The 27,685-nt window shown below is 50.1% G+C and overlaps 1 protein-coding gene across 1 annotated transcript in view; it reads left to right on the forward strand.

Annotated features, from left to right (window-relative positions):
• RNF17 (ring finger protein 17) overlaps positions 1 to 27,685 on the forward strand; it is a 3,010,943-nt gene that overhangs the window by 1,269,022 nt on the left and 1,714,236 nt on the right. Inside the window, exon 19 of the mRNA XM_078657063.1 lies at positions 14,467 to 14,608. Coding sequence (XP_078513189.1) covers positions 14,467 to 14,608 — 142 coding nt within the window. The remainder of the gene's footprint in view (positions 1 to 14,466; positions 14,609 to 27,685) is intronic.

Here is a 27,685-nt window from a genome sequence, read left to right on the forward strand (position 1 = left end):
GGACTTGCAGGACGCTTATTTTCACATCCCCGTCCTGCCGGCCCACCGGCGTTACCTGCGGTTCACGGTAGGCCACGAGCACTTTCAGTTTACCGTGCTCCCCTTTGGCCTTACCAGCTCCCCACGGGTGTTCACGAAGGTGATGGCGGTGGTCGCAGCTCATCTGCGCAGGTTAGGGGTGTCAGTCTTCCCCTACCTCGACGACTGGTTGTTGAAGGCGGGCTCGCCCCAGACAGTCGTCAGCCATCTCCAGACTACGGCCGACCTCCTGCATTTGCTGGGGTTCTCCATCAATGTGCCGAAGTCGCACCTGTGTCCCTCTCAGAAGCTCCTCTTCATCGGTGCGGTTCTAGACTCGGCGCAGTTTCGGGTTTACCCTCCCGAACAGCGGGTTCGGGATATTCAGGCTCTGATTCCCATTTTTCGGCCTTTATCCCGAGTCTCGGTCAGGTTGACGCTGCGGCTTCTGGGGCTGATGGCTGTAGGAGAGTGGGGTCTGCAATCCAATGGCCACCCCAGATTTTTGCTTTTTGCTTCACTGATTTACGACTTTCCCTGGCTGTGGGCCTGCTAATCAGACCCACAGCCTATCTGTTCTCTCTCTAAATTACAACCATGTACCTTAGGTGCATCTTACCAATTGGTACTGGGCCACCTTATCAGTCCCAGTACAGCATACCTTAGGTATCCAGGGCATAGGTGTACCCAGGGCCTACCAGGGGCTGAAGCATGTATTATGCCACCCCTGGCTGGCCACCCAATCAGACACAACTGGCTGCACGACAGCTGGGGCAAGGTGGTGTAAACACCCTTTGCTTTAGATATAGTATTCCTATATCTAACCCTAAAATGGACACATACATTCCTATCAGTCACTCCTATGGCAGGCCTTATCAATCCTGAAGGCAGAGTGCTTGGAATTATGTGAGATGGTGTTATGGCATGAGCTGTGCCCGTTTGCAGCTTGCGGAACCAAGTCCAAATAGCTGTTCCATGATAACGCTATACCATATACTCTTAAGTGCATTATAATCCTCGCGGTTAAATGCTAACTTTGGTATAGCTTTATCAAAACATGTCGAGTAAGGTGTCATACGAATTGGAATACTAACCCCTCGCCAATTCTGGCGACGGGGTTAGCATTCCACCCTTCTAGAGGGACACGACATGTATGTAACTGTGAACCCCGGTTAAAGTCAGACATAGCCTCAGCTCCACAAAATGGATGCTGCCACCGAGACACAAGTCTGCCCTCCTGCTGCTGGGAGTCCTTCCAGCAACGGAGGCATGGACAAAGGGTTTCCTGTCAGGGGCGGTGCCAGCACCATCCCAGACAGGATTTTGTGTATTCCAGGTAGGCAGGGCTGAAAGGAAGGTGGCACCCCGGTGCTCACTGTGCATATGCCGGCTCAAACCAGTTCTTGGGGCACACCAGCCCCTGAGCTGGGGAGAGACCGGACAAAGGAGAGGGGTGTAACCACCCCCCTCCTAGTCCCACCCATAGGGCAGGACTTAGTCGCGTGCCAGCCCCTTTTCTTAGTATAAAGATAGGAGCAGGCCCCCTTCCCAAATTAGATAATCTTGAATCTTGAAACTACTTTCCACGAAAGGAACTCTTGACTCTTCTGAAGACTCTCCCTTGTGGCTAAGGAGTAGCCACCCTGCACCAGCAGGCACCATCGAAGCTCTTGCGGTTTGCTGTAAGTCCATCCTCTGGATCCAGACTGCCCAGCTCGACGAGACCCGGATTCCCTGCCATCTCTGACCTCTACCTACATCATCCAGCACAGCTGAGATTCGTGGGTGCGACGAGACCCGTAGGACCGGCCATCTTCAAGACCTGCACGACGCTTCACCAGCACGACCCCCGAGAGACCCTCGAGTAAGTGCACTGGGGTTTGAGACTCCCTAACCCTAAGCAGCTCCAGCACCGAAGTTCAGCCTCCCAGCATCCACGAGATCTGCGTGGGGCCCTTTTGCTTCCTTGCTGCTTGCCACGTTGTCCGGTCACTTGCCCGTTGGCTAGTGACCCTCTTGACGACGTACCACGACGATTTCACTGCTGGTCTGGTTGCTCCAGACTGGCCCTAGCTCCCCTCCAGCAGAGGAGCACCCCGGACCCTCCTGGTCCACTCCAGACGCCATCTTGAGTCCACCGCGTGGGCTTGACTTTGCCAAGGCTTGTTGCTCCAATCCTGGTTTCAGCAGCGCCGACAGCAGACACCTTCGTGGGACAGCTCGCCCCTCCATCCTGGTCGCCGACAACGCCTCCTGGTCCGAGAGACTGCAGAGCCCAGCGTCGCCCACTCACCTGGTCGAGGTGACTTCATCCGGTGCCATCCTGGTGCCCATCTGATCACTGGCTAGTGATCAAGAACTGAGTCCCCTCTGCTTACAGGTCATCTTCAACTCCCATCCAGGCTTGGATCCCATCGAACTTCATTACTGGTCGCCTGCCAGCAACTTTTTCTTTCAGGCTCCATAGACTGTAACGAGGATTCCCGACGTCTTTTGAACCCTATGCATCCGCAGCCCCTGGGCTAGGTAACTCGAGCATTTCGGTGCTCCACCGTAGGTTCACTATCTAAGTGTCCAGATCCTTTTTCGTTTTCAGCCTAACTAGTCGGATTCGTCCGATAACACTAACTTTACGAAATCTAGCATCCATAGACTTTGTCCCGCATCCCGCGTGAGAGTGCACACTCTGCACCCGATCTCCCTAGGCCTCCTGCTCCTAACCTTAGGGTTCAGTAGTGTAGTCCTAGCGATCCTGAAGCCTCTGGATCTTGTTACTTACCTGCTAGTATTTTGCATTCCACTTTTGTAGTATATGGTTTTTCGGGCCCCTCGGGCATTTGTGTAAATTGTGCAACTTGAAGTATTTTCGTAAGAGTTTTGTATTGTGCTTAGCTCCCTGACTCATAAAGAGTTCAGGGTAGAACTGTTATTAATAAATATCCTATATTTTTATAACAACTTGTGTGGTGTCCTTTCACTTGGTGTTCAAGGGGTATATGTGTTGGTAAAACAGCTGGCTTAACACGCCCTCTAGAGTTTAGCCTGAAGACTGCTCGTGTTCATGCTACTAGGATAGCTGGTCTGAAAGGTTGACTTACAACCAATCATCAATAAGGGTTGTTTGGTATGATACAAAGTGATCACTAGAATAGTGAGCACTATATATCAGGCCAACTTCTCACACTGGTGATCTTCCAGAAAAGAGGAGACTACTCTAAGCATGTGTTGTTCTAGTACCTTAGTCAAAAAAGAGAGTTTGGAGATAGGTCGAAAAAATTTCAAATTCTTACTGTCCGCCCCAACTTTTTTTTTAGTAGCGGGATCACTATGGCTTCCTTGAATTTTTGTGGGACCTTCCCCGTTGCTAATGATAGATTTAGCAAGGACAGAATTTCTGGGCCCACTACCGGAAGGCTCATCTTATAACACTCTACAAGTCCTGGGGTCAGACTTTACCTTGGCCATGGTATGGACTAGACTAATTAAGTCAAGTGCAGGAAAGACTGAAAGTGAGTTACCCTGACGGTCTGGTGGATCCAAGTGCCAGGAAAGGTCAAGGACTAATACGGGTATTACTTATTTCCCTATCAAGTCTTGAACCTTGCGCCAGGAAAAAATCCAGTATTTTATCACAAACATCCTGTTTTGTGATCGTCCTTTGTTCTGTCTTTTGGCTCAGCTCTCTAAGTACATTAACAGTCTCCTTCTGTATATCAGTGGCCTCCTTAATCTTCAGTCACAGTAGGCGGATTTAGTGGTAGTTATCAATGCTTTATGAAGGGCAAGTTTTGCTTTGTAATTCTCCTAGGCCTTTGACTCATGTGCTTTCCGCCAATGCCTTTCGGATTGCCGAAGGGCCGTTTGCCCCTTCTTAGTTTTTCTGTATACCATGGGCACCCTTAATTCTGTCGGTTATCTTTTCCCACCGGGCAGGGGCACCCTTGTCGATGGCTAACATCAGCCGGTGAGTGAGTTCCAGATACGGGTCACCAGACTGCGTCCTCGGGTAGGTGGTCTAATTTAATGCTACCCTTTAGCTTGTGTCCTCTATCTTACGCCAGTTCCGTACCGATCTGCACACAGAAGGTAGCCAGGTCGGCTGCTCACCGGATCTTAAAGCTGATCAGATAGTGATCTGACTAGCTACAAGGACTACACATTGTTGGTATTGTGGCTAAAGACGTGGTCCAAATAAGGTCTAAGGTGTGGCCCTTCTCATGAGTGGAGGTCTCTACAATTTGTTTCATCCCAAGCATGGCCATGGCCTCTCCAAACCCACTAGCCACGCACTCTCTTGGTGTCAGGTCCCAGTGATAGTTAAAATCCCCTAAAATGCAAATCTGTTGTTATTTAGAGCATGTTTGGATAGATTTTACAATCCATCTTGCAATGCCTAATTTAGAAATGGGGTTGCCTTTGTGTGGTGGCGAAAAAGCAACAAAGAGCTGTTTTGTCTTCCGAAAACCTTTTGTTCTTTCCAAATAATATAGTTGAGCTCTTCTAACATCTAGTCTGTGTAGAGGTCATTCTGCTACCTACAGAATCAGGTTGAGGAAAGATCAGGGGTAACTCAACGTATTGATGTGTAAAGCAGAAACCACTTTAGGAAGAAATTTGGGAATGGTTCGAAGCACAAGTTACTACTTGTGTAACGATATATCTGTAAGAGACATTAGTTAGTGATAGATTCCTTACCTTAGAATATCCCCAGGCGTCAGACTGGATCCGGAAATTTTTGCGTAGCAATACCCCTGCGCGTCGGTAGGCGTCGTCTGCGGCTCCGCGTCCGTCGTCGGCGTCGTTAGCGCCGGAATGACGTCGTCGGAGTACTTAGACGCCGCCCATGCGCGCTGACGTCAGTTCTGATAAACAGCTTTTCCGCGCCAGATACGCAGAGCCATGATAGAACCAACACTGGTGCCAAGAAACTAGGGCCCTGAAAGGGCATGACCTTAACCCTAGATATCGGTTCGCAGAACGGGGATGATGGGTGGGTCGGTAAGGAATCTATCACTAACTAATGTCTCTTACAGATATATCGTTACACAAGTAGTAACTTGTGCATCTGAAAGAGACACGTTAGTGATAGATTCCTTACCTTAGAGTAGATACCCCAGCAATACCAACCCCGGGGGTGGGTCTGCGAACCATAATCACACCGGAAAGTCCTGGAGGACGGAACGGCCAAAGAAGCCATCCCTCCGGACTTGACTGTCCAGGCAGTAGTGTCGTGCGAACGTGTGCAGCGAGGCCCACGTAGCAGCCTGGCAAATGTCCTGTAAGGGCACTCCCCGGCCCAGGGCAGTTGTAGTTGCCGTGGCCCGAGTGGAATGAGCCCTCAATCCAACAGGGGGCTCCTTCTTAGCCATGGAGTAACATGCCTGGATACACAAGATGATCCACCGGGAGATGGTCCTCTTGTGCACCGCCTTCCCCTTCTTAGCACCCACGTAGCCAACAAAGAGTTGGTCATCCACCCGGAACTGGCGTGTGCGATCCAAATAGAATGAGAGCGCACGTTTTGGGTCCAGACGGTGGAGATGCTCTTCCTCTTTAGAGGGATGCGGAGGCGGAAAGAAGGTTGGCAAGGTGATGGACTGCCGGATGTGGAAGGCTGAGACAACCTTGGGCAGGAAAGATGGTTTGGTACGCAACACAACCTTGTCCGGATAGACAGAAAGGAAAGGTGGAGTACAAGAAAGGGCCTGGAGCTCACTCACTCTCCTGGCAGAGGTGATGGCAACCAGGAAAGCAGTCTTTAGAGTCAGAAGACGAAGAGGACAGTTGTGAAGTGGCTCAAAGGGAGCGCACATCAGGAAGGTAAGAACAAGGTTCAAGTCCCACTGGGGCATCACGAAGGGAACAGGAGGGAACATGTGCGTGATGCCCTTAAGAAATCGATTTACAATAGGGGACTTGAACAAAGAAGGCTAATCAGGGAGCCTTAAGAAGGCAGAAAGGGCAGAAAGGTAGCCCTTGACAGTGCCCAGAGCAAAGCCCTGCTGGGCAAGAGAAAGAAGGAAGAGGAGAACCTCAGAAAGGGGGGCAGAGAGTGGATCCACAGCCTTTGCTGTGCACCATGCCACAAATCTGTTCCACCTGCAGGGGTATACCGACTTTGTTGAGGGACGCTTGGCTGCCAGAATGACATTACAGACCTCGGGAGGCAAGTCAAATGGCCTCAACTGTCGCCGCTCAATCTCCAAGCTTGTAGGTGGAGACTGGACAGGTTCGGGTGGAGGACCGTCCCCTGCTGCTGCGACAGAAGGTCCTCCCGAAGGGGCAGACGAATCGGGGGATCTACTGACATGCTGAGTAGCTCGGGATACCAGTATCTTCGTGCCCAGTCCGGAGCCACAAGGATGACTTGGGCCCGGACGCGCTTGATCTCATTCAGCACTCTGGGCAGAAGTGGTATAGGCGAAAAGGCGTACAATAGACCGCAACTCCACTCGCGACGAAAAGCGAGTGCCGCCTTGGAAATTCCAATGCGCAGAACTGATGACATTGCACGTTCTCTTCGGTGGCGAATAGATCTAACCAAGGCTCTCCCCATTGCTGAAAGAGGCCTTGCGCCACGTCCGAGTTCAGACGCCATTCGTGATCCATCATGCACCGACTACTGAGTTCGTCCGCCCTGGCATTCAGAGAACCTGCCAGGTGTTGAACTACCAGGGTCACACCCTGATTTTCCAGCCACTGCCAGAGGCGCAGAGCCTCCTGTCATAGGGTCCACGACCCCACCCCGCCCTGTTTGTTGCAGTACCACATGGCGGTGGTGTTGTCCGTGAACACCTGCACTACACTCCCCCGGACAGAGCCCCTCGGGCATTTGTGTAAATTGTGCAACTTAAAGTATTTTCGTAAGAGTTTTGTATTGTGCTTAGCTCCCTGACTCATAAAGAGTTCAGGGTAGAACTGTTATTAATAAATATCCTATATTTTTATAACAACTTGTGTGATGTCCTTTCACTTGGTGTTCAAGGGGTATATGTGATGGTAAAACAGCTGGTTTAACACGCCCTCTAGAGTTTAGCCTGAAGACTGCTCGTGTCCATGCCTTCAGCGCTAGACGAATCGCCCACAACTCCAACAGGTTGATGTGGACCCCTTGAACACCAAGTGAAAGGACACCACACAAGTTGTTATGAAAATAAAGGATATTTATTTATATTTATTTATAACAAGTCTACCCTGAACTCTTTATGAGTCAGGGAGCTAAGCACAATACAAAACTCTTACGAAAATACTTCAAGTTGCACAATTTACACAAATGCCCGAGGGGTACGAAAAACCATATACTACAAAAGTGGAATGCGAAATACTAGCAGGTAAGTAACAAGATCCAGAGGTTTCAGGATCGCTAGGACTACACTACTGAACCTTAAGATTTTAAGCAGGAGGCCTAGGGAGATCGGGTGCAGAGTGTGCACTCTCACGCGGGATGCGGGAAGAAGTCTATGGATGCTAGATTTCGTAAAGTTAGTGTTATCGGACGAATCCGACTAGTTAGGCTGAAAACGAAAAAGGATCTGGACACTTAGATAGTGGACCTACGTTGGAGCACCGAAATGCTCGAGTTACCTAGCCCAGGGGCTGCGGATGCATAGGGTTCAAAAGACGTCGGGAATCCTCGTTACAGTCTATGGAGCCTGAAAGAAGAAGTTGCTGGCAGGCGACCAGTGATGAAGTTCGATGGGATCCAAGCCTGGATCGGAGTTGAAGATGACCTGAAAGCAGAGGGGACTCAGTTCTTGATCACTAGCCAGTGATCAGATGGGCACCAAGGTGGCACCGGATGAAGTCACCTCGACCAGGTGAGTGGGCGACCCTGGGCTCTGCAGTCTCTCGGACCAGGAGGCGTTGTCGGCGACCAGGATGGAGGGGCGAGCTGTCCCACGAAGGGGTCTGCTGTCGGCGCTGCTGAAACCAGGATTGGAGCAACAAGCCTTGGCAAAGGCAAGCCCACGTGGTGGACTCAAGATGGCGTCTGGAGTGGACCAGGAGGGTCCGGGGTGCTCCTCTGTTGGAGGGGAGCTAGGGCCAGTCTGGAGCAACCAGACCAGCAGTGAAATCGTCGTGGTACGTCGTCAAGAGGGTCACTAGCCAACGGGCAAGTGACCGGACAACGTGGCAAGCAGCAAGGAAGCAGAAGGGCCCCACGCAGATCTCGTGGATGCTGGGAGGCTGGACTTCGGTGCTGGAGCTGCTTAGGGTTAGGGCTTCTCAATTCCCAGTGCACTTACTCGAGGGTCTCTCGGGGGTCGTACTGGTGAAGCGTCGTGCAGGTCTTGAAGATGGCCGGTCCCACGGGTCTCGTCACACCCACGAATCTCAGCTGGGCTGGATGATGTAGGTAGAGGTTAGAGATGGCAGGGAATCCGGGTCTCGTCGAGCTGGGCAGTCTTGATCCGGAGGAGGGACTTACAGCAAACCGCAAGAGCTTCGATGGTGCCTGCTGGTGCAGGGTGGCTACTCCTTAGCCACAAGGGAGAGTCTTCAGAAGAGTCAAGAGTTCCTTTCGTGGAAAGTAGTTTCAAGATTCAGAATGATCTAATTTGGGAAGGGGGCCTGCTCCTATCTTTATACTAAGAAAAGGGGCTGGCACGCGACTAAGTCCTGCCCTATGGGTGGGACTAGGAGGGGGGTGGTTACACCCCTCTCCTTTGTCCGGTCTCTCCCCAGCTCAGGGGCTGGTGTGCCCCAGGAACTGGTTTGAGCCGGCATATGCACAGTGAGCACCGGGGTGCCACTTGCAGTCACCTTCTGTGAGAAGTTGGCCTGATGTGCAGTGTTCACTATTCTAGTGATCACTATATATCAGTCCAAACAACCCTTATTGATGATTGGTTGTAAGTCAACCTTATAGACCAGCTATCCTAGTAGCATGGATACGAGCAGTCTAAGGCTAAGACTCTAGAGGGCGTGTTAAGCCAGCTGTTTTACCATCACATTACCCCTTGAACACCCAGTGAAAGGACACCACACAAGTGTTATGAAAATAAACAATGTATTTATTAGAATCACAACAACCCTGTACTCTTTATGAGGACAGGGTGCTAAGCACACAACAAAACTCTTACGAAAATACTTTAAGTCGCACAATTTACACAAATGCCCGAGGGGCACGAAAAACCATATACTACAAAAGTGGGATGCGAAATTACTAGCAGGTAAGTACTACTCTCATAGGCTTTGGGATCGCTAGGACTGGACTACTGAACCTTTAGATTACTAGCAGGAGACCTAGGGACGTCGTGTGCAGAGTGGGAACTCTCACGCGTAATGCGGAACAAAGTCTATGGACTCTAGTAATTGCAAAGTTAGTGTTCACGGGCGAACCCGACCTGGTAGGGAGAAAACGACAGTGGATCCTGACCCTTGGATAGTGAGGCTATGCTGGGGCACCGAAATGCCGAAGTTACCTAGCCCAGGGGCTGCAGCTGCATAGGTCTGAAAAGACGTCGGGAATCCTCGTTGCCGGACCAGGAGCCTGGAAGAAAAGATGCTGGCAGGCGACCAGTGAAGAGAGTTCGAGTTGATCCAAGCCTGGATCTGGAAGATGGATGACACCTGAAAGCAGAGGGGACCAAGTTCGTGACTACTAGCCAGTAGTCAGTGGGCACCAGGAGGGCACCGGATGGCAGTCACCTCGACTAGGTGAGTGGGCGACGCTGGCTCTGCAGATCTCACGGACCAGGAGGCGTTGTCGGCGACCAGGATGGAGAGGCGAGCTGTCCCACGATGGATGAAGCTGTCGGCGTCGAAGTTACCCAGGATTGGGCAACAAGCCTTGGCTAATTCAAGCCCACGCGGTGGACTCAAAATGGCGTCTTGAGTGGACCAGGAGGGTCCGGGGTGCTCCTCTTCGGAAAGGGAGCAAGGGCCAGTCTGGAGCAACCAGACCAGCAGCAGTGATGTCGTCGGGCGTCGTTCGGAAGGCCACAAGCCAGCGGGCTAGTAGCCAAACAACGCGGTGAGCAGCAAAAAGCAGAAGGGCCCCACGCCGATCGTGGAGATGCTGGGGGGCTGCTCTTCGGTGCTGGAGCTGCTCAGGGTGGGGGCTTCTCGGACCCCAAAGCACTCACCAGGAAATTACTCGGTGGGCTTGCTGTGCAGAAGTCGTGCAGTCTTGGCGATGGCCGGTCCCTCGAGGTCTCGTCGCACCCACGGTTCTCAGCTGTGCTGTAGAGGTGGGTAGAGGTCAGAGGTGCCAGGGAAGCCGTGTCTCGTCGAGCTGGGCAGTCGGATTCCGGAGGAAGGACGTTCAGCAGACCGCAGTGTTCTTAGATGGTGCCTGCGGATGCAGGGTGACTACTCCTTAGCCACAAGGGAGAATCTTGAAGAAGAAATCGTGAAGTCCTTTCGTGGAAAGTGGTATCTTGATTCCAAAGATGATCTGATTTGGAAGGGGGCCAGTTCCTACCTTTATCCTGTAAAAAGGGGCTGGCACGCGACTAAGTCCTGCCCTAGGGGTGGGACTAGGAGGGGGGTGGTTACACCCACTTCCTTGGCGGGCTTTTCCCCAGCGCAGGGTCTGGAGTGACCCTGGAACTGGTTCCAGCCAGCCTATGCACAGTGAGCACCGGGGTGCCACGTGCAGTCACCTTCCTCTGAAGCCCTGCCTACCTACAATACACAAAACCCTGTCTGGGACGGTGCTGGCACCGCCCCTGGCAGGAAACCCTTTGTCCTTATCTCCTGCTCTGGGAGGACTCCCAGCAGCAGGAGGGCAGACTTGTGTCTCGGTGGCAGCATCCATTTTGTGGATGCTAAGGCTCTGTCTGACTTTAACCGGGGTTAGGGGTTACATACATGTCGTGTCCCTCTAGAAGGGTGGAATGCTAACCCCGTCGCCAGAATTGGCGAGGGGTTAGTATTCCAATTCGTATGACACCTTACTCGACATGTTTTGATAAAGCGATACCAGAGTTGGCATATAACCGCGAGGATTATAATGCACTTAAGAGTATATGGTATGCGATATCATGGAAACGGCTAAGGGATGGATCCCGAAAGCCGCAGACAGGCTCAGCTCATGCCAGAGCACCATCTCACACGATTCCAAGCACTCTGCCTTCAGGATTGTTAAGGCCTGCCATAGGAGTGACTGAGAGGAGATCTGTGTGTCCATTTTAGGGTTAGATATAGGTATACTATATCTAAAGCAAAGGGTGAGTACACCACCTTGCCCCAGCTGTCGTGCAGCCAGTTGTGTCAGTTTAGTTAGTCAGCCCAGGGGTGGCATAATACATGCTTCAGCCCCTGGGAGACTTCTGGGTACACCTCAGCCCTGGGTACAGGGACTTGGAGAGGGCCCAGTGCCAATTCAGTACCTGAGTACAATTTGGATAGAGAGAACAGCTAGGCTGTGGGTCTGATTAGCAGGCCCACAGCCAGGGAAAGTCGTAAACCAGTGCAGCAAAAAGCAAAAATCTGGGTGATCATAGGATTGCAGACCCTACTCTCCTACACCTTCCTTTCAGCCCTGCCTACCTGGAATACACAAAATCCTGTCTGGGATGGTGCTGGCACCGCCCCTGACAGGAAACCCTTTGTCCATGCCTCCGTTGCTGGAAGGACTCCCAGCAGCAGGAGGGCAGACTTGTGTCTCGGTGGCAGCATCCATTTTGTGGAGCTGAGGCTATGTCTGACTTTAACCGGGGTTCACAGTTACATACATGTCGTGTCCCTCTAGAAGGGTGGAATGCTAACCCCGTCGCCAGAATTGGCGAGGGGTTAGTATTCCAATTCGTATGACACCTTACTCGACATGTTTTGATAAAGCTATACCAAAGTTAGCATTTAACCGCGAGGATTATAATGCACTTAAGAGTATATGGTATAGCGTTATCATGGAACAGCTATTTGGACTTGGTTCCGCAAGCTGCAAACGGGCTCAGCTCATGCCAGAGCACCATCTCACATATTTCCAAGCACTCTGCCTTCAGGATTGATAAGGCCTGCCATAGGATGACTGATAGGAATATATGTGTCCATTTTAGGGTTAGATATAGGAATACTATATCTAAAGCAAAGGGTGATTACACCACCTTGCCCCAGCTGTCGTGCAGCCAGGTGTGTCAGATTTGGATGGCCAGCCAGGGGTGGCATAATACATGCTTCAGCCCCTGGTAGGCCCTGGGTACACCTATGCCCTGGATACCTAAGGTATACTATACAGGGACTGATAAGGTGACTCAGTATCCAATTAGATATGTACCTAGGGTACATGGAGTCCATTTTAACAGAGAGAGCAGGAAGCCTGGGATCCTGGATAGCAAGATTCCAGGCCAACTAAGTCAGAAACCAGCAAAACACTAGGCAAAAAGTTGGGGGCAACCATAGTCAGGTATCCACCTTCCTACAACCAGCTGCTACATGTTCGGCAAGCTGGCTTTAGAGCCAATAATAGCACTGAGTTGGTTATGCTTTCAGTGTTGGATGAGCTAAGGCTCATGACCGACCGGAACATCTCCTCTGCACTGATCCTTTTGGACCTCTCAGCTGCGTTCGACACGGTGAACCACGCACAGTTGGTGGCCCGGGTCTGGCGGCTAGGAGTTACTAGGACAGTCCTCCAATGGATTGTTTCCTTTCTGGACGATCGGTCCCAAAGGGTCCAATTAGGGGAGTATACATCTATGCATGGAGCCTTGTCATGTGGGGTGCCGCAGGGCTCTGCGTTGTCCCCCATGCTTTTCAATATCTACCTTCAATCATTGGCGGAAGCATTTGCCAAACTGGATTGTCAGGTGTTCAACTATGCCGGTGACACCCAACTAATCGTGCGTATTGACAATTCCACCCAGGCACAGCTAAAGGTACAGAGTATCCTCCGGTTTACGATGAATTGGATGACCTCCAACTTGCTTAAGGTAAACCCTGACAAGACAGAGGTTCTGGCCCTTACCACTGGACCTAATCCATGGTCTAGTCTCTTTAGGCCACAGGAGCTTGATACAACCTGACACCATTGCCAGCTGTGAAAAGCTTGGCTATCAGGTTAGTCACCAAATTAGCCATGAACAGTCGGGTATCTGCAGTAGTGGGGAGTTGCATAGGTCTCATAAAACATCTCCGTAAATGTGCACCTCTGTTATAGTTTTCCCCATGCACATTGTTTGTTGTTTCGGCATTAATTATGTCACGCCTGGATTATGGCAATACAGTTTACATAGGGCTTCCCGAGAAACTTTTGGGGAAACTTCAGGTGGTCTTAAACGATGCGGCGAGATTGATTTTCAAAGTACCTAGAAGAACACGCACCACACCCTTGCTACAACTACATTAGCTCCCTATCAAGCAGAGGGTTAGGTTCGAAGGCCTGTGCATTGCACATGAAGCCCAGTTTGGAGCAGCGCCTCTCTACATTTAAGACCGTTTGAAATCCTGTGTGCCTGGTGGTTGTCTCCGTTCATCTGAGACATACCAGCAGGTCTGCCCTTGCTTCAATAGAGCCACGTTGGGAGGGCGTGCCTTCTCGTCATGATCCCGCAGCTCTGGAGCAAGCTACCCGAGAGTCTACGTGGGGAAGCTAGGCTACTCCCTTTTAGAAAGAAACTTAAAACTATCCTGTTTTCCGAGTCATTCAGATAAGTCTCCTTTACTCTCTGTGTGAGCAGTAATTAAGGAATTCCAGGGTTTTGGGTTAATAGCGCTTAGAGACCATTGGTGATTTGGCGCTTTATAAATGTAAATTAACAAGAACATGTTATGTGAAAGCGATAAGAACCTTGACAGTATCCCCTAGAGTGCATTACACCCGGAAAATAGGGGCTACTATGGCTTTCTTAGGGAATATTCCCCAGGCTGACATCTGTAAGGCAGCAACATGGTCTACACTGAACACATTCACCAAACACTATTGTGTAGATATGTTAGCGAGGCAACAAGATAATGTAGGGCAGGCAGTAATTAAAATCTTTTCCAAACAACTGTAACACCTACAAGTTAGCCACCGCTTTCAGTTTACTGCTGTATAATCTATGCAAAACATGTGATCTACAGCTCACATGCCTCGAACGGATATTGGTACTTACCCAGTAAGCATCTGTTCTTTGCATGTAGAGATGTAGATTCACATTCGTCCACTCGCAACCCCAGGTACCTATACCTGTTGCAGGTTTCTTACTTTACATTCATACGCATGGTCATCCCTATTCTACCTTTACTAACTCCATTTTCACCCTCTGCGGGAAAACAATCTAACTATGCAGTCGAGGCCCATGCACACTCTCACCGAAAGGAGGAGTCACCTACCTCGTGACTGGAAAGACTTCGAAAAAAAATAACTTTCAAACATCCAGACCCAACACTAGATGGCAGGAGTATGCAAATCATGTGAATCTACAGCTGTACATGCCAAGAACACATGCTTTCTGGGTAAGTAACATTATCCTTACTTTCACATGAAGTTATAACATGCGTATTTTGACTTGTTTTCAGATTTCGCTCACAGCGTCCTCGTACTCCTTCAGAAGATCAAATAGTGCCAAGGTATTTTCCTCCTCTGTTACCACGGCCCATGACTGAGTTTCCCATTGCAGTTATTCATACAAACAATCCATCTGATTTCTACATTCAAATGGTAAAATTTTTATTTGTGTCATGTTTTGGGAATTTGCTTTGTTTCTGCTAAGTATATGGGTAAATAATTTAAAATCAAATAGTTATTTGTACCAAGACATTTTTCATGATTAATATTTGATGGAATTTTCGAATCTCTTGTTCAAAATGTGCCTACTGACAATTGTAATTTGCTATCTATAGTTATATATTTTTCTTAGCAATATTTTCTTAGTTTCCTCCCTGTTGCTTACTCAGTACTTAAAGCTAAATTCTACATTAAACTATAAATATTCTCAAACAATTTTTAAAGAATAATCTGTCAATTCTTAAATGATGAAATTGCAAATGAAACCATTGACACCAACATGTGGAAATGCTCAAATGTCTTGTGAATGTTAGGGCAATATAGTGCTTTCGTACCCCACAAAAAGATTTTCTAGTCTTCTGCCCTTGAGAATCTTGTAATTGTATATTTATTTATATATCCAATTCAATAAACACTTTCATATGATGCTAAAGGGGCCCTTTTGCTCTAGTATGATTGTGCTCTTGGTAATTCAATTTTTCTTTTTCTGTCTTGAAGAAATAAATACCAGAACTCAACATTTTTTTTGTCTAGCTTAACAGGAAGTGAATGACTATAATGACTGTACATGGAATTTAGGTATTTGATGCTGCGATGTAGACTTTCTTTTTGGTGTGTAAGGCACAAGTCGGTAATTATGCTGGTCTTTCATGTTGCACTGTTTTTAGTTAGAGTGTATTTACTGGTGAGTTATGATTGGAGAAGTACTATGTATGTGGAGAAGTGTGGCTCACGGGTTAGAAGCGGCAGACCCTGAAGCAGAGGTCAGGCCTGGGACCAGGGTTCAATTCCCGACGCGCAGGGTCTTGGGTTCAATGTCCGCGGACTCGATAATTCTCGCCTCGGTGCCTACTCTAATCATGGGTCCCACTCTGCAACTCTGGGCAATAGCTTGCCTAATCTCCACAACGGCCCCAGCAGCGCTGGGATGCCTGGCTTCTCCTTGGCGGTGCCCTGGAGGGGGCATCTCACAGGGAAAGCCAGGATGGGTTCCACAGCGGTATACAGCGCCAGGATGCCCCGAGATGGGGCGGAAGTGCGCTTTACAAGTATACACACATTTACATTTATGTATTGCAGAAATTCTGAGGTATTTAACCCTTGCATTTGCTAAGAAGATCAGATATTTGTCCAAATGATCTACTCAGGAAGCAGAACTCAAATAGAAGATATTGATCAGCAAAGCATGCTAAAGCAGCATTCAGTTGTGCTCTGAGAGGCAGTAGTGATCAGCACATGCTCAGTTCAATACTGGCCTTGCTCACAAGTAAAAACACTCCTCAACGGGTCCTACTAAGGAAGCCCAATGCAGTGTGTACTCAAAGGAGTCATATCGGCGAGGAATACATTCAAATAGCTTTACATTTCTTTTTTGCATAGCATTACAAAGCTTGCTCAGATGGCAGGCACTGACAGCATGACATAACCAAGTACACAGTATATCAGAACATACTCGGAGAGCCTCATATAAACTCAAATACTTTTCTAGCTGTACTGTGAGATACTAACCAGTAGAATATGCCCCCACACCAGAATTGCAGTGTGTGATCCTAGAGCATACAGTAATACAGTGTTGTACATACAGCACTATGTTGCTTGGAACATTGTACACATGTTTGCTTTCAGCTTGATGTAAACTAGGAAATGTGCACTGGCCATTATCCTTTTGTACCAAATATGCACTAAAATGCAGCATTTGTTACTAATGTTGAAAATGGTTCATTGGGGACAACCAATAAATTCAATTTTTATGAAGTTATTGGACCACATTGTACTTTTTAGTTCTCTACTTGGTTGATTGTGAAGCTTTCCGGTCTGTAAAGTGCATAATTTAAATTTTGAGATTTTACTTTGGACCATTGTTACTAGCTTAGTTAAATCATTGTGTGAATCCAAGTGATCCAAATTTCCACGGAGTCAGGTAGCGATTCAGCACAATACAACAGGGTAGCGGACATCTGCAGATTGAAGCACATACAACTTTCTGCTAAGTACTGTGAGCAGGCTGACTTGTTCACGACGCTCACTCACGTGGGCACTGTCATATGGACACAAACACACATGAGGATATAATACAAGTCCTTTTTAGGTCAAAGCAAACCATACACCCTAACTGGTTGGTTTGCTAATGACATATCTGAAAGAGACTATTAGTTATAAATTCCTTACCTTAGAATTACCTTCAGGCATCAGACTGGGTCCGGAGTATTTTTCTTTAGCAGTACCCCTGCACATCGGTGGCGTCTGTCGACTCTGCATTCGTTGTTGGCGTCGTGATGGCCAGAATGACGTTGCGGCATCTACTTGGACGCCACTCCTGCACGCCGACCTCCGTTCTTTCTTTTTCCGAGCCAGCCAGGACAGATCCGGATAGAATGGTACCCGTAGTAATTTTTTGACTAGTGTTTTTCGACCTTTTGTCGACCTCTTTTTCGAGTCATTCGACTCCTGATGCACGCAGTGATGTCACATTGGCGGACTGGCTCCAAGCCTTGTGACTCTTGTCACAAGCTGATGTCAGTCATGGATCCACACCTCATGTGCCTTTGGTGCCTGGAGCGCGACCACGACCCAAAGTCGTGCTCCGACTGTCGGGCCATGAACACAAAGTCTTTGCAGGAGCGATCCTGAAAGCTTCTGGATGCCCGGCAGTCAGCTCCACCCGCTCGAGGTCCTGGTCGAGAGGGAGGTTGCAGGACTGGTCGCGGAGTCACCACTATCACTCCTTATCCAAGTCTTCGTCTTAGAGTAAGTCGAAGCACAAGAAGAAGGCGAAGAAGCACCGTCACACTTTGCCGTTTCCCCGCCCGTGGCCGAAGGGAAGCGGATGCTCGTCGTCCTGCGGCTGTGCCCGCAGAGCCTACTGGGACGGCTCTGAGCTTCCCTCCCTTCCCAGGGGCAACCCCTGCCCAGATACGTGCCTTTTACGAAGCCCTCCACTCTCTTTGGGCCTCCCGACTCCGCACGCTTTCAGTTCCTGCGGACTCTGCTGGGAGTTCTAGGCCTTCAATGCCGGCAGCTTCTGCCTCCTCGACGCAGGGCCCACAGGGATCCAGGCCTGGATCCGGAAGAGTGCCGGACGACCTCACGACACCTCCTCTGGCACCGATTCCATTGACGACGACTCTGACGTCAGTTGTTTCCCCAGCCGGCGTTGCCGCCGGCCTCCCCCCTCATCTAGCACACTGAGCCAGGCCAGCATCGACCGGTACTTTTGTGCCACTGTTCTCCCCTGGCGTTCCCTATTGCCCTGAGTGGCAGCCAGAGACAGGTGAGGAGGACTGGGAGGGGTCTGTTGACCCTTTGGCAGACCAGCTGGAGGATTTGAAGAGTTGGGGGAAGCCAGTGGTCTGGATACCTCCCCAGAACTTGGCATGCTTTCGCCTCCTACCCTGGACACGGCGGAGGGAGCCTCCTATGCTGTGGTGTTGTGAAGGGCGGCTGAGACCTTGGGCCATGAGCTTCCTATGGTGGCAGTCAGGACAAACCTCCTGACTAAGGTGCTTCAGCCGGCAGCGGTCTCTTTGGAGCCCCTGCTGCTGTTCAATGAGGCCCTCACAGACATCCTTCTATGCTCATGGTCCAGGCCTAGTACAGGGGTTTCTGTGGATAGGATGATTGCCCAACGCCACTGCCCGGCCCCAGGTGTCCCCATTTTCCTCTTCCAAAATCCTACCCCTGAGTTTGGTGGTCCAAGCCTCAACATCTAAAGGCACATTCCATTCTGCTCCCTTAGATAGGGAATCCAAGATGCTGGACCATCTTGGGATGATGTTTTCTTCCCCGAGCTTAGGACTGCGGTCAATGACCACCGCATGCCTCTTGGGCCGTTACACCCACTCTGTGTGGTATTTAGTTGCACAGGTGCTGCTGCAGTGTCCGGAGGAGGGTTAGGTTTCACACTCCCATGCCGTTGCAGAGGGGAGAGATGCAGCAAAGTTCGACATTCGCTTTGGGCTGGACACTGCCGATTCATTGGGTAGAACTATTTTTAAGTCCGTAGCCCTAAGACGCTACGCCTGACTGAGATCCAATGCCTTTTAAGGGGATGTCCAGTCGACCCTTTTTAGACATGCCCTTTGATAGCTGTCGTCTGTTTGGCGCCAAACCGGGCAATGCACTCTAGCGCTTCAAGGATTCTAGAGCTACGGCCAGATCCTTGGGCTTAGCTGCCACCTCTTGTCCAGTGCAATCTGCCTTTCGCCGCTTTTGTGGCTACAGAAGGGGTGCTCACCATTTTCTGCCCAGGCCACTGGCTGGCGCAAGCTAACCAACCTCTGCGTGGCCGGGGATGTGGGATCCAACGCTGTGGGTCTGGAGGCCAGCGGGCAGGCCAGGCCAGTCCACCAGTGCCCCCTCTGCAGAAGCCTCTAAGCCTTCCTAGTTTGAAATTTCAGGGCCACCAGTTGCCAGTGGGCGGCAGGATCCGCCATCACCTCCTCCACTGGCACAACATCACATAGGATAGGTGGATTTGTAGATAGTCCGAAGGGGATACTCCCTTCCCTTCAAAACTACCCCTCCCTCCATGCCACTAACATTCCATCGCATGTTGGAGGATCACTTGGCCCTTTTCCGTGAGGAAGTTATGGCTGTCTTGGACAAGGAAGCTATTGAGCGAGTCCTTGTCCCAGAAGTAGGTTGTGGTTGTTGCTCCCACTGCTTCCTGGTGCCCAAGAAGGACAAAGGCCTGCGTGCTATCTTCGACCTCAGGAACGTCAACTGCTTCCTCCGGAAGGGGAAGTTCAAAATGTTGACACTAGTTCAGGTCCTATCTGCCCGCGACCTTGGAGACTGTATGGTAGCGTTGGACTTGGAGGATACTTATTTCCACATCCCCGTCCTGCCAGCCCTGCGGTTCACCGTAGGACACGAGCATTTTCAGTTTACCGTGTTCCCCTCTGGCCTTACCAGTACCCCTTGGGTGTTCATGAAAGTGATGGTGGTGGTCGCAGCTCATCTGCTCAGATCAGGCGTTCTAGTATTCCCCTATCTTGACGACTGGCTGTTGAAGGCGGGCTCGCCCTAGGCTGTAATTTCCTACCTCCAGACTAAGGCCAACGTCCTGCATTCGCTAGGGTTCACTATCAACGTGCTGAAGTCGCACCTGATTCCCTCTCAGATGCTCCTTGTCATCAGAGCAGTTCTGGATTCAGCGCACTTTTGGAATTATCCTCCAGAACAGCAAGTCTGGAAAGTTCAGGCGATGATACTGATGTTTCAGCCTCTATCCCAGATTTCGGTGAGAATGATTCTGAGGCTGCTGGGCCTCATGGCCTCCTGCATCCTGTGGGTGGATCATGCCAGGTGGCATATGCAGGCTCTGCAGTTGGCTCTGAAGTTCCAGTGTGCGCAGCATCAGTGGAATCTTTCCGATGTCGTCCAGATCTTGGAGGGCAGTTAACACCAATTGCAGTGGTGGCTAACGAACCAGGATTGGGTCAATTGCAGATTCCTTTCCCTTCCCCAACTATGTGTCACTTCTGGGATGCGATGGCCGCATGGGAGAATACGAGATCAGAGACCTCCGGTGGAGTCCAGGCTCAACATCAACCTTCTGGAGCTTCGAATGATCCGTCTTGCACTTAAAGAATTCCTTCCTTCTGTCAAGGGAAGAGTAGTGCAGGTGTTCACGAACACCACCACCCTGCAACACACAGGGCAGGGTCGTGGACCCTAAGTCAACAGCCTCTCCGCCTCTGGACGTGGCTGGAACATCAGTGCATGTCCCTGGTGGTTCAACAAGTGGCAGGTTCCCTGGACACCAGGGTGGAGAAACTTGGCTGCTGGTGCATGATGGATCACAAATGGCGTCTTGTCTTTACTCTGAGGTGGTGCAAGGTCTCTTTCAGCAGTGGGGAGAGCCTTGGTTAGATCTGTTTGCCACCGAAGAGCACGCGCAATGTTTGAAGCTCTGCGCGTTGCAATTTCCAGGGTGGCACTCGCACTGCAACGCTTTTAGTGGCAAGTGGAATTGCGGTCTTCTATACGCCTTTCCACCTATACCACTTCTACCCAGAGTGCTCAAGAAGATCAAGCGCAACCGGGCCCAAGTCATCCTTGTGGCTCTGGACTGGGCACGAAGAGTATGGTATCCCTAGCTCTTGAACATGACCATAGATCATCTAATCAGACTACCTCTTTGAGGGGGATCTTCTTTCGTAGGGGACGGTCCTGCACCCAAACCTGTCCAGTCTCCACCTCTGTGCGTGGAGATATTGGTGACAGTTGACAGCTTTTGACCTCCCTCCCGAAGTCTGTAATATAATCTCGGCAGCCAAGCATCCCTCCACTGAATTGGTATACTCCTGTAGATGGAACAAATTAGTGGCATGGTACACAGCAGAGGCTGTGGATCCCCTTTCTGCCCCTCTTTCAGAGGCTCTCCTCTTCGTTCTTTCCTTGGCCCAGCAGGGCTCTGCTCTGGGCACTCTTGAAGGCTATCTTTCGGCCATTTCGGCCTTTCTTCGCCTTCCTGATCAGCCTTCTATTTTCAAGTTCCCTATTGTAAATAGATTTCTTAAGGGCATTTCTCTCATCTTTCCTCCTATTCCTTGCCCCAGTGGGACTTGAATCTTGTTTTAACTTACCTTATGTGTGCTCCTTTCGAGCCACTACATAATTGTCCTCTCAGACTCTTGACCATAAAAACTGCTTATCTGGTTGCCATCACCTCTGCTTGCAGTGTGAGTGAGCTTCAGGCTCTTTCTTCTAAACCTCCTTTCCTTGCTGATCATCCGGACAAGGTTGTCCTTCGAACTAGACCTTCTTTTCTTCCCGAAGTGGTTACCTCTGTACACAAAGGACAGACCATCCCTTTGCCCACCTTCTTCCAGCCCCTACATCCTTCTAAAGAGGAGAGGCTCCACAGTCTGGATCGAAAACGGCGCCAAGAAAGGTCGGGCTGTGCAAAAACTAACCATCTCTTGATGGGTCGTTCTTTGCATTAAAATCTGTTATCCCACCTCCGCATCCTTCTAAGGAGGAAGAGAGGCTCCACTTTCTGGATCCAAAATGTGCTCTTTCTTTTTATTTGGATTGCACCAGGCAATTCCAGGTGGATGATCAGCACTTTGTTCGGTACATGGGTGCCTAGTTCGGGCCGTGCACAAACGGACCATCTCTAGGTGGATCGTTATGTGCATTAAGGCTTGCTACTCTTTGGCAAAGGAGGAGCCTCCAGTATGGTTGCGCACTCCTTCCACCAGAGCGACAGCAGCTACTACTGCTTTGGGACGTGACGTTCCCCTCAATGACTTCTACCAGGCAGCCACGTGGGTATCATTGCACATGTTCACTAAACATTACGGCTTGGATAGATAGCCAAGTCCGGAGAGACCGCTTCTTTGGCCGTTCAGTTCTCCAGGACTTTCTGGTGTGACGTTGGTTCGCAGACCCACCTCCTGGGTGGGTAATGCTGGGGTATCTATTTTAAGGTAAGGAATCTATAACTAATAGTCTCTTTCAGATCAAGTGCTTGTTTGGATGCATGGGTAAGTAGGTCCCTCTTCAGCATTTCAAGCTGTTTTTTCTTTTCTTTTTTAGGGCCTATTGTTAGGAACAGTGCATATCCATTTATTACTGATTTGAAGGCTTCCAAAAGTACCTGTGACGAGTCTACTGAACCAGCGTTATCTTTAAAATAGTTAGCAGTGGATTTGCTGAGGCCAGATCTGATATACGGACCTTTAGGTACCATGGGTTTAGTGACAGTCTTGCGAGTTGCTGGTGTCTGTAGCGTGCCCAAATCGGGGAATGGTCTGAGATACCTCTCGCCAAATGCTGTACTTCTTGAAGTTTTGCGATTGGTCATCTGGTGTGATATGATGTGATCTTTTCGGGAGAAGCTGTTGTGGGTCCCTTAGTGGAATGTGTATGGCCGTGCGAAGGGCTGGAGCCTGTACCACACATCTGTCAGTCCAAAAGTAGTCATAAAGTCGTCCAGGTTAGTCCTGGAATGAATGTAGACTCCTGAGGCTTGAGCCGGGAGTGCATACGCTAATTATTCGCGCTGTTTTGCTTTTATAATTACTGCTTCTCCTGACATCTGTTGTTTAAAACTTACAATTTTATATTGTTACCTGTTGTGAAGTGAGGGGAATTGCGGGAGGCACTCTGTGCTACGGGTGGTGGGCAAGGCATTTGACAGCAGCTCTCCCAGGGCGGCTGGATTGTTCCGCCATCTTGGAGGGAGCGCTAGGTTAGCGGGGTAGTCGTTCTGGCCCTGAGCGCTCAAATGCAGGCACAGCTGCACCCGCGATTGTGACCAGACTCCTTAGGCTTGAGCCGGGAGTTATACGCTGATTTTTCGCGCTGAATTTTGCTTTTATAATTAATCACTGCTCCTCCTGACATCTGTTGTTTTAAAACTTACAATTTTATATCGTTACCTATTGTGAACTGCGGGGAATTGCAGGAGGCACTCTGTGCTACGGGTGGTGGGCAAGGCATTTGACCGCAGCTCTCCTGGGGCTGCTGGAGTGTTCCGCCATCTTGGGGGTAGCGCTTGGTTAGCGGGGTAGTCGTTCTGGCCCTGAGCGCTCAAATGCAGGCACAGCTGCGCCAGCGCCAAAGTCAAGCCTGTCTGCGCCTGTCCGCGCCGTCTCCAGTCGCCAGGACCCCTGCATCTTTCTCTTCAGATTTTATCAGGTATTCACGGGAAGAGCTTTTTGCTCTGAGATCTAACTGCCCCTCGCCTTTCAGGAGTGCCCATTCTGCTGTCAATCTTGTGCATTTGTTGTTTCCATCGGAGTGGGTCCTTTGTCCAGTTGGTTATTCTGAATATAGGTTCTTTAGTCTGAACTGTTGCTCGTTGGAGAAACATCATGCCAAGGTGTTTGATCTTCTAGGTGATGAGTCCCCTGATGCCCTTTTCCTCACTGAGACTTGGCAAGGAAGCCTATTCTTTTAGCCTGTGCAAGGAAAATATAGCGGACTGTGAAAGCGCTTCATTTAAAATCCAGCTTAATCATAATTCCCCAATATCTGGCCTTTTAATCTACAGGCCCCCAGGACCGTCTAGTCTGTTCATGGATAACTTACTGAGCACAGTAGAACCATTGGCTAACATGGCGGTGAACTTTACCATCCTTGGGGACCTCAACCTTCATCTAGAGGATGGAGGGAAAGCAGAGATCGCCAGTTTTCTGGCTGATTTAGAGGCCTACCAGCTAACGCAGCACGTTCTCGAAGGTACTAATGTGGCTGGCCACTTGCTGGACAAATTAGATCTGGACCTTTTTTCTGCTTGGCTAGCTGAGCATAGGCCTCAGCTTCCACGTGATGTGGAGACGGCCAATTCGTGCTTTCAGGAATGGCTGACGGTTGGCCTGGATAGTTGTATCCCGGCCAAACGAGGAGTTAAGGGGCGAGGGCCTTCTAATCCATGGTTTAATGAGTTGCTTACGTTAGCTAAAAAGGGCTGTAAGCAGCTAGAACGTGCGTGGCGACACTCATATGAGGCGTCTGCAAAGATATAATATCGGGCGGCTATTAAGCAATACCACAAGTGCATTCGTAGAGCTTGTGCTGAATTAGCCATCTCCAATCCCGCAAAGACCATTTTTTCCCTGTTCAAAGGCATGAAGAGCGCGGGATTGGAGAGGGCTTCCCCCATCACCTCCAACCCTCAATGTGATAAGCTTGCGCAGTACTTTGTCAATAAAGTGGAACAGATTTATCTGGGCTTACCAATGGCGACCCCCCCTTTGGAGGGAGGGGTGCCAGAAGTGGTAGTCAATCAAGGGGGAAATAGCCTGTCAGCATTCCCGCCTTTGACTCCCTCGGAATTTGAGGCTCTGTGTTTAAAAATCAAATCAGGTTCCCCTGCTGATCCTATGACATCCGCGCTCTTTCTCCAGGTCCACTCCTTGATCTCTCCCGTGAGTTTTGACCTGGCTAATCTGTCCTTGAGCTCAGCCTCCGTTCCTCGGGCATGGAAACATGCTAAAGTCGTTCCATTGCTACAAAAAACCCTCTCTGGACCCGGGTGATCCTGGGAATTATCGACCCAGCTCCCCTTCGTGGCCAAGTTGGTGGAATCACATGTGAACTCTACTCTGGCCAAGTTCCTTGAGCTGAATACCATCTTTGCTCCATCACAGCTTGGTTTTTGTCCTCTGCATAGTACAGAGTCTGCGGTATTGGTTGTGTCAGAAGTCATCCGGGGCAGTCTGGATGTAGGGGATTCGGCGGCACTGGTCCTTTTGGACTTAAGTGCCACATTTGATACCGTCTCCCATGAAATACTTCTGAAACCCGTGAGGGAAGTGGGGGTTAGAGATGTGGCTTTGGCCTGGTTTCGGTCCTTTCTTGAGGACCGGTCCTTCCAGGTTTCTGTACCACCGTGTAACTCTCGGGAGTTCGCTCTGCTATGGGGGTCCCGCATGGCTCCGTCCTAAGTCCTCTCTTGTTTAACCTGTACGTCAGTCCCCTGGCGGAGGTGGCTAAGAGCAGGGGGCTGTCCCTGGTGTCTTATGCCGAGGACACCCAATTGGTAATTGCTTTCTCGAAGAAATGCAATACCAATGTGGGCAAGAACGATCTTTTGGCTGTCTCTGACTAGATGGCGGCAAATTGTTTGCAGTTAAACGTCAGTAAGTCGGAGATTCTGCTGTTGGCAAGGACCGGGAGTTAGGGTCTGAGCAGTGCTGGCCGGATTGCCTCAAACACGACCCACGGAGGCTGTGAAAAATCGGGTTTTGTGTGGTTTGATAATGGCTTGACCTTCGATAAACAAACAAAAGTCGTTGCTGGGATCTGCTTTTGGCTATTGCGTGGCCTAAGACCGTTGCTAGGCTTCTTCCCTCCCAGAGTGCGCCAGACCATTGTCCAGGCGTCTATTCTGTCCAGACTGGACTACGGCAACTCTCTTTATTTGGGCGTAAATAAGGCAAGCATTAAGCGTCTGCAGAGGGTCCAGAACTCCGCGGCTCGGATTTTGGTTGCACTGTCCTGATCCTGCTCGGTGGCGCATGTTCTCCCCAAGCTCCACTGGCTGCTGGCCGACAGGCGCATTGAGTATAAGGCACTATGTTACTCGCATAAGATCTTGACACATCAGGCCCCAGCAGGGTTATTCCACCTGCTGGAGTCCTACGTGCCTGGACGTTCGCTGTGATCTGCTGACCTTGCTCTGGTTCGCATCCCTCGTGTCCGGAGAGCGAGGGCCGGAGGTCGTTCCTTCGGTTACCTGGCAGCGAAAGTTTGGAATTCGCTCCCCGCCTCCATGAGAGTTATGCTGAACCATCTGGCCTTTCTAAAAGCCCTAAAGACCTGGCTCTTTCCTTCGTCAGCTGTTTAATCTCTACGTTGCTCTCCGTGCCGGCCCTGGCTTTTGGGTCTCTGGTTGCGCTGGGACGCCTTGTTGCTGAGGCAGCTATGCGCATTACAAATCCGAAATTATTAGGAGGATGGTAGTCTTTTTGATTGCAGAGCATCATACTGAAGTCACCTCCTCTGGTAGATCTACTATCAATTCTCTTATATCTTCGAGAGCGATCCTGTGTACTGCACTCTGCATCTACCCTCAGTTTGGCAGGAAACAGCATGACATACTTCAAGTCTTTATCTCTGAGGGTTTTTTTATAGTCAATGAAGCTCCGTCTCTGTTTTTGTACCTTCAGCATGAAATCTGGACAGAAGGTAATAGTGTTGTTTTCATAATTGACCATCAGGGCACTATGAGCTGTCTGCAATATAATGTCTCTGTCCCAGAAGTTGAAAACCTGGGCCAGCAACGGTCTTGGCGGCGCTCCCAACTTAGGTTTGCCGCCCAGTATTCAGTGCGCTCTTTCTATTGAGAAGTAGTTAGATGATTCGATTGTTGATAGTTTGTGACCAAGTTTTCTACAAATAAATCTGCTGCTGGTCCCTCGGCTCTCTCCGGGACTCCCAAAATCCAGACATTGTTCCGCCTGGATCTGCCTTCGTAGTCGTCCAGTTGCTCCACAAGCAGCTTACTGGTGGCCTGTAGTTTGAGTACTTGTTTTTTAAGAGCTGAGATATCTGCTTTGAGTGTGAGCATCGTTTCTTTGACTCTGGCATCCATATTTCGCAGGTCTGCTCTTATAAGGGATACTTCAGTTGAATTAGTATTCCAAAGAGGTGCATTCATCAGTGAGGGCCACCATTATATCGTGGAGGGTATGATCCCCCTGCTCTGGGGCTGCCTGTGACTGCGCTGGATATGTGTAGCTGTCTGTCCCTTCCTGGTGTTCTGCTATGAAAATATACCCAATTTGGGCTTGATGGATGGCGCCCCTCCCTCCCCCTTAATACTCATCATTGCGTTGGCTGTGGGTAAGGGGGTGTTCCGCAGCCCCCAGGCTCTGTGTGCTGTGGGCTATCAGGTACTCACAGCCGCCTGCCACGGGGTTAAGGTATCTGTTGGTTTCCCCTGTAAGCCCTCTTGTAGGCTTATGCACTTCCGCTCTCCTCAGTGCATATATGGGGTCAGCGCACCTCTGAGGAAGGGGGAGGTTCTCAGGAGCTTGTAGCATGGCAACCCTTACGCCCTGGTACTAGCATTTAATGCCTATATGTCGTGTTTTGCTTGCATTTGTGGGGTCTGCTTCTCGGTCGCTCACCTCTCATGCGAACTTTGCTGCCGTTCTATGTGAATTGTGTGAAGTGACTAGGACGGCCACGCAGCAGCAATTGGATCAGTCTAATTGGCCCCTGTGGTGTCGCTCTTGGTGTAAGACTGTGTCAATGATGCAGTCTCCTTGCCTCTGCTTGCTTTGTGGAGGCCTCTGTGGAGGCATTATACTTATCTATTCCCTTATTTGAGGCCCCTGCTTTGCTGCCCCCACCTCTGTGCAGGTCTTTCAATACAGACGCTGGGCGGGACAGGCACTGCATCGTCACCCTTTACCACTTCGAGCCCCGGCACCCGCTGCGGGGAAGGCTCACTGCGGCACTGCGATTGATGCCTGGTTCCGCGCTACGGTGGTATGAGAGCACTGTACCTTGCTGCTCTGGGAGTGCCTCAGTACCCTGTGGTCTCCCACT

The sequence above is a fragment of the Lissotriton helveticus genome, chromosome 8, assembly GCF_964261635.1.
Source record: "Lissotriton helveticus chromosome 8, aLisHel1.1, whole genome shotgun sequence".
Classification (NCBI taxonomy): domain Eukaryota; kingdom Metazoa; phylum Chordata; class Amphibia; order Caudata; family Salamandridae; genus Lissotriton; species Lissotriton helveticus.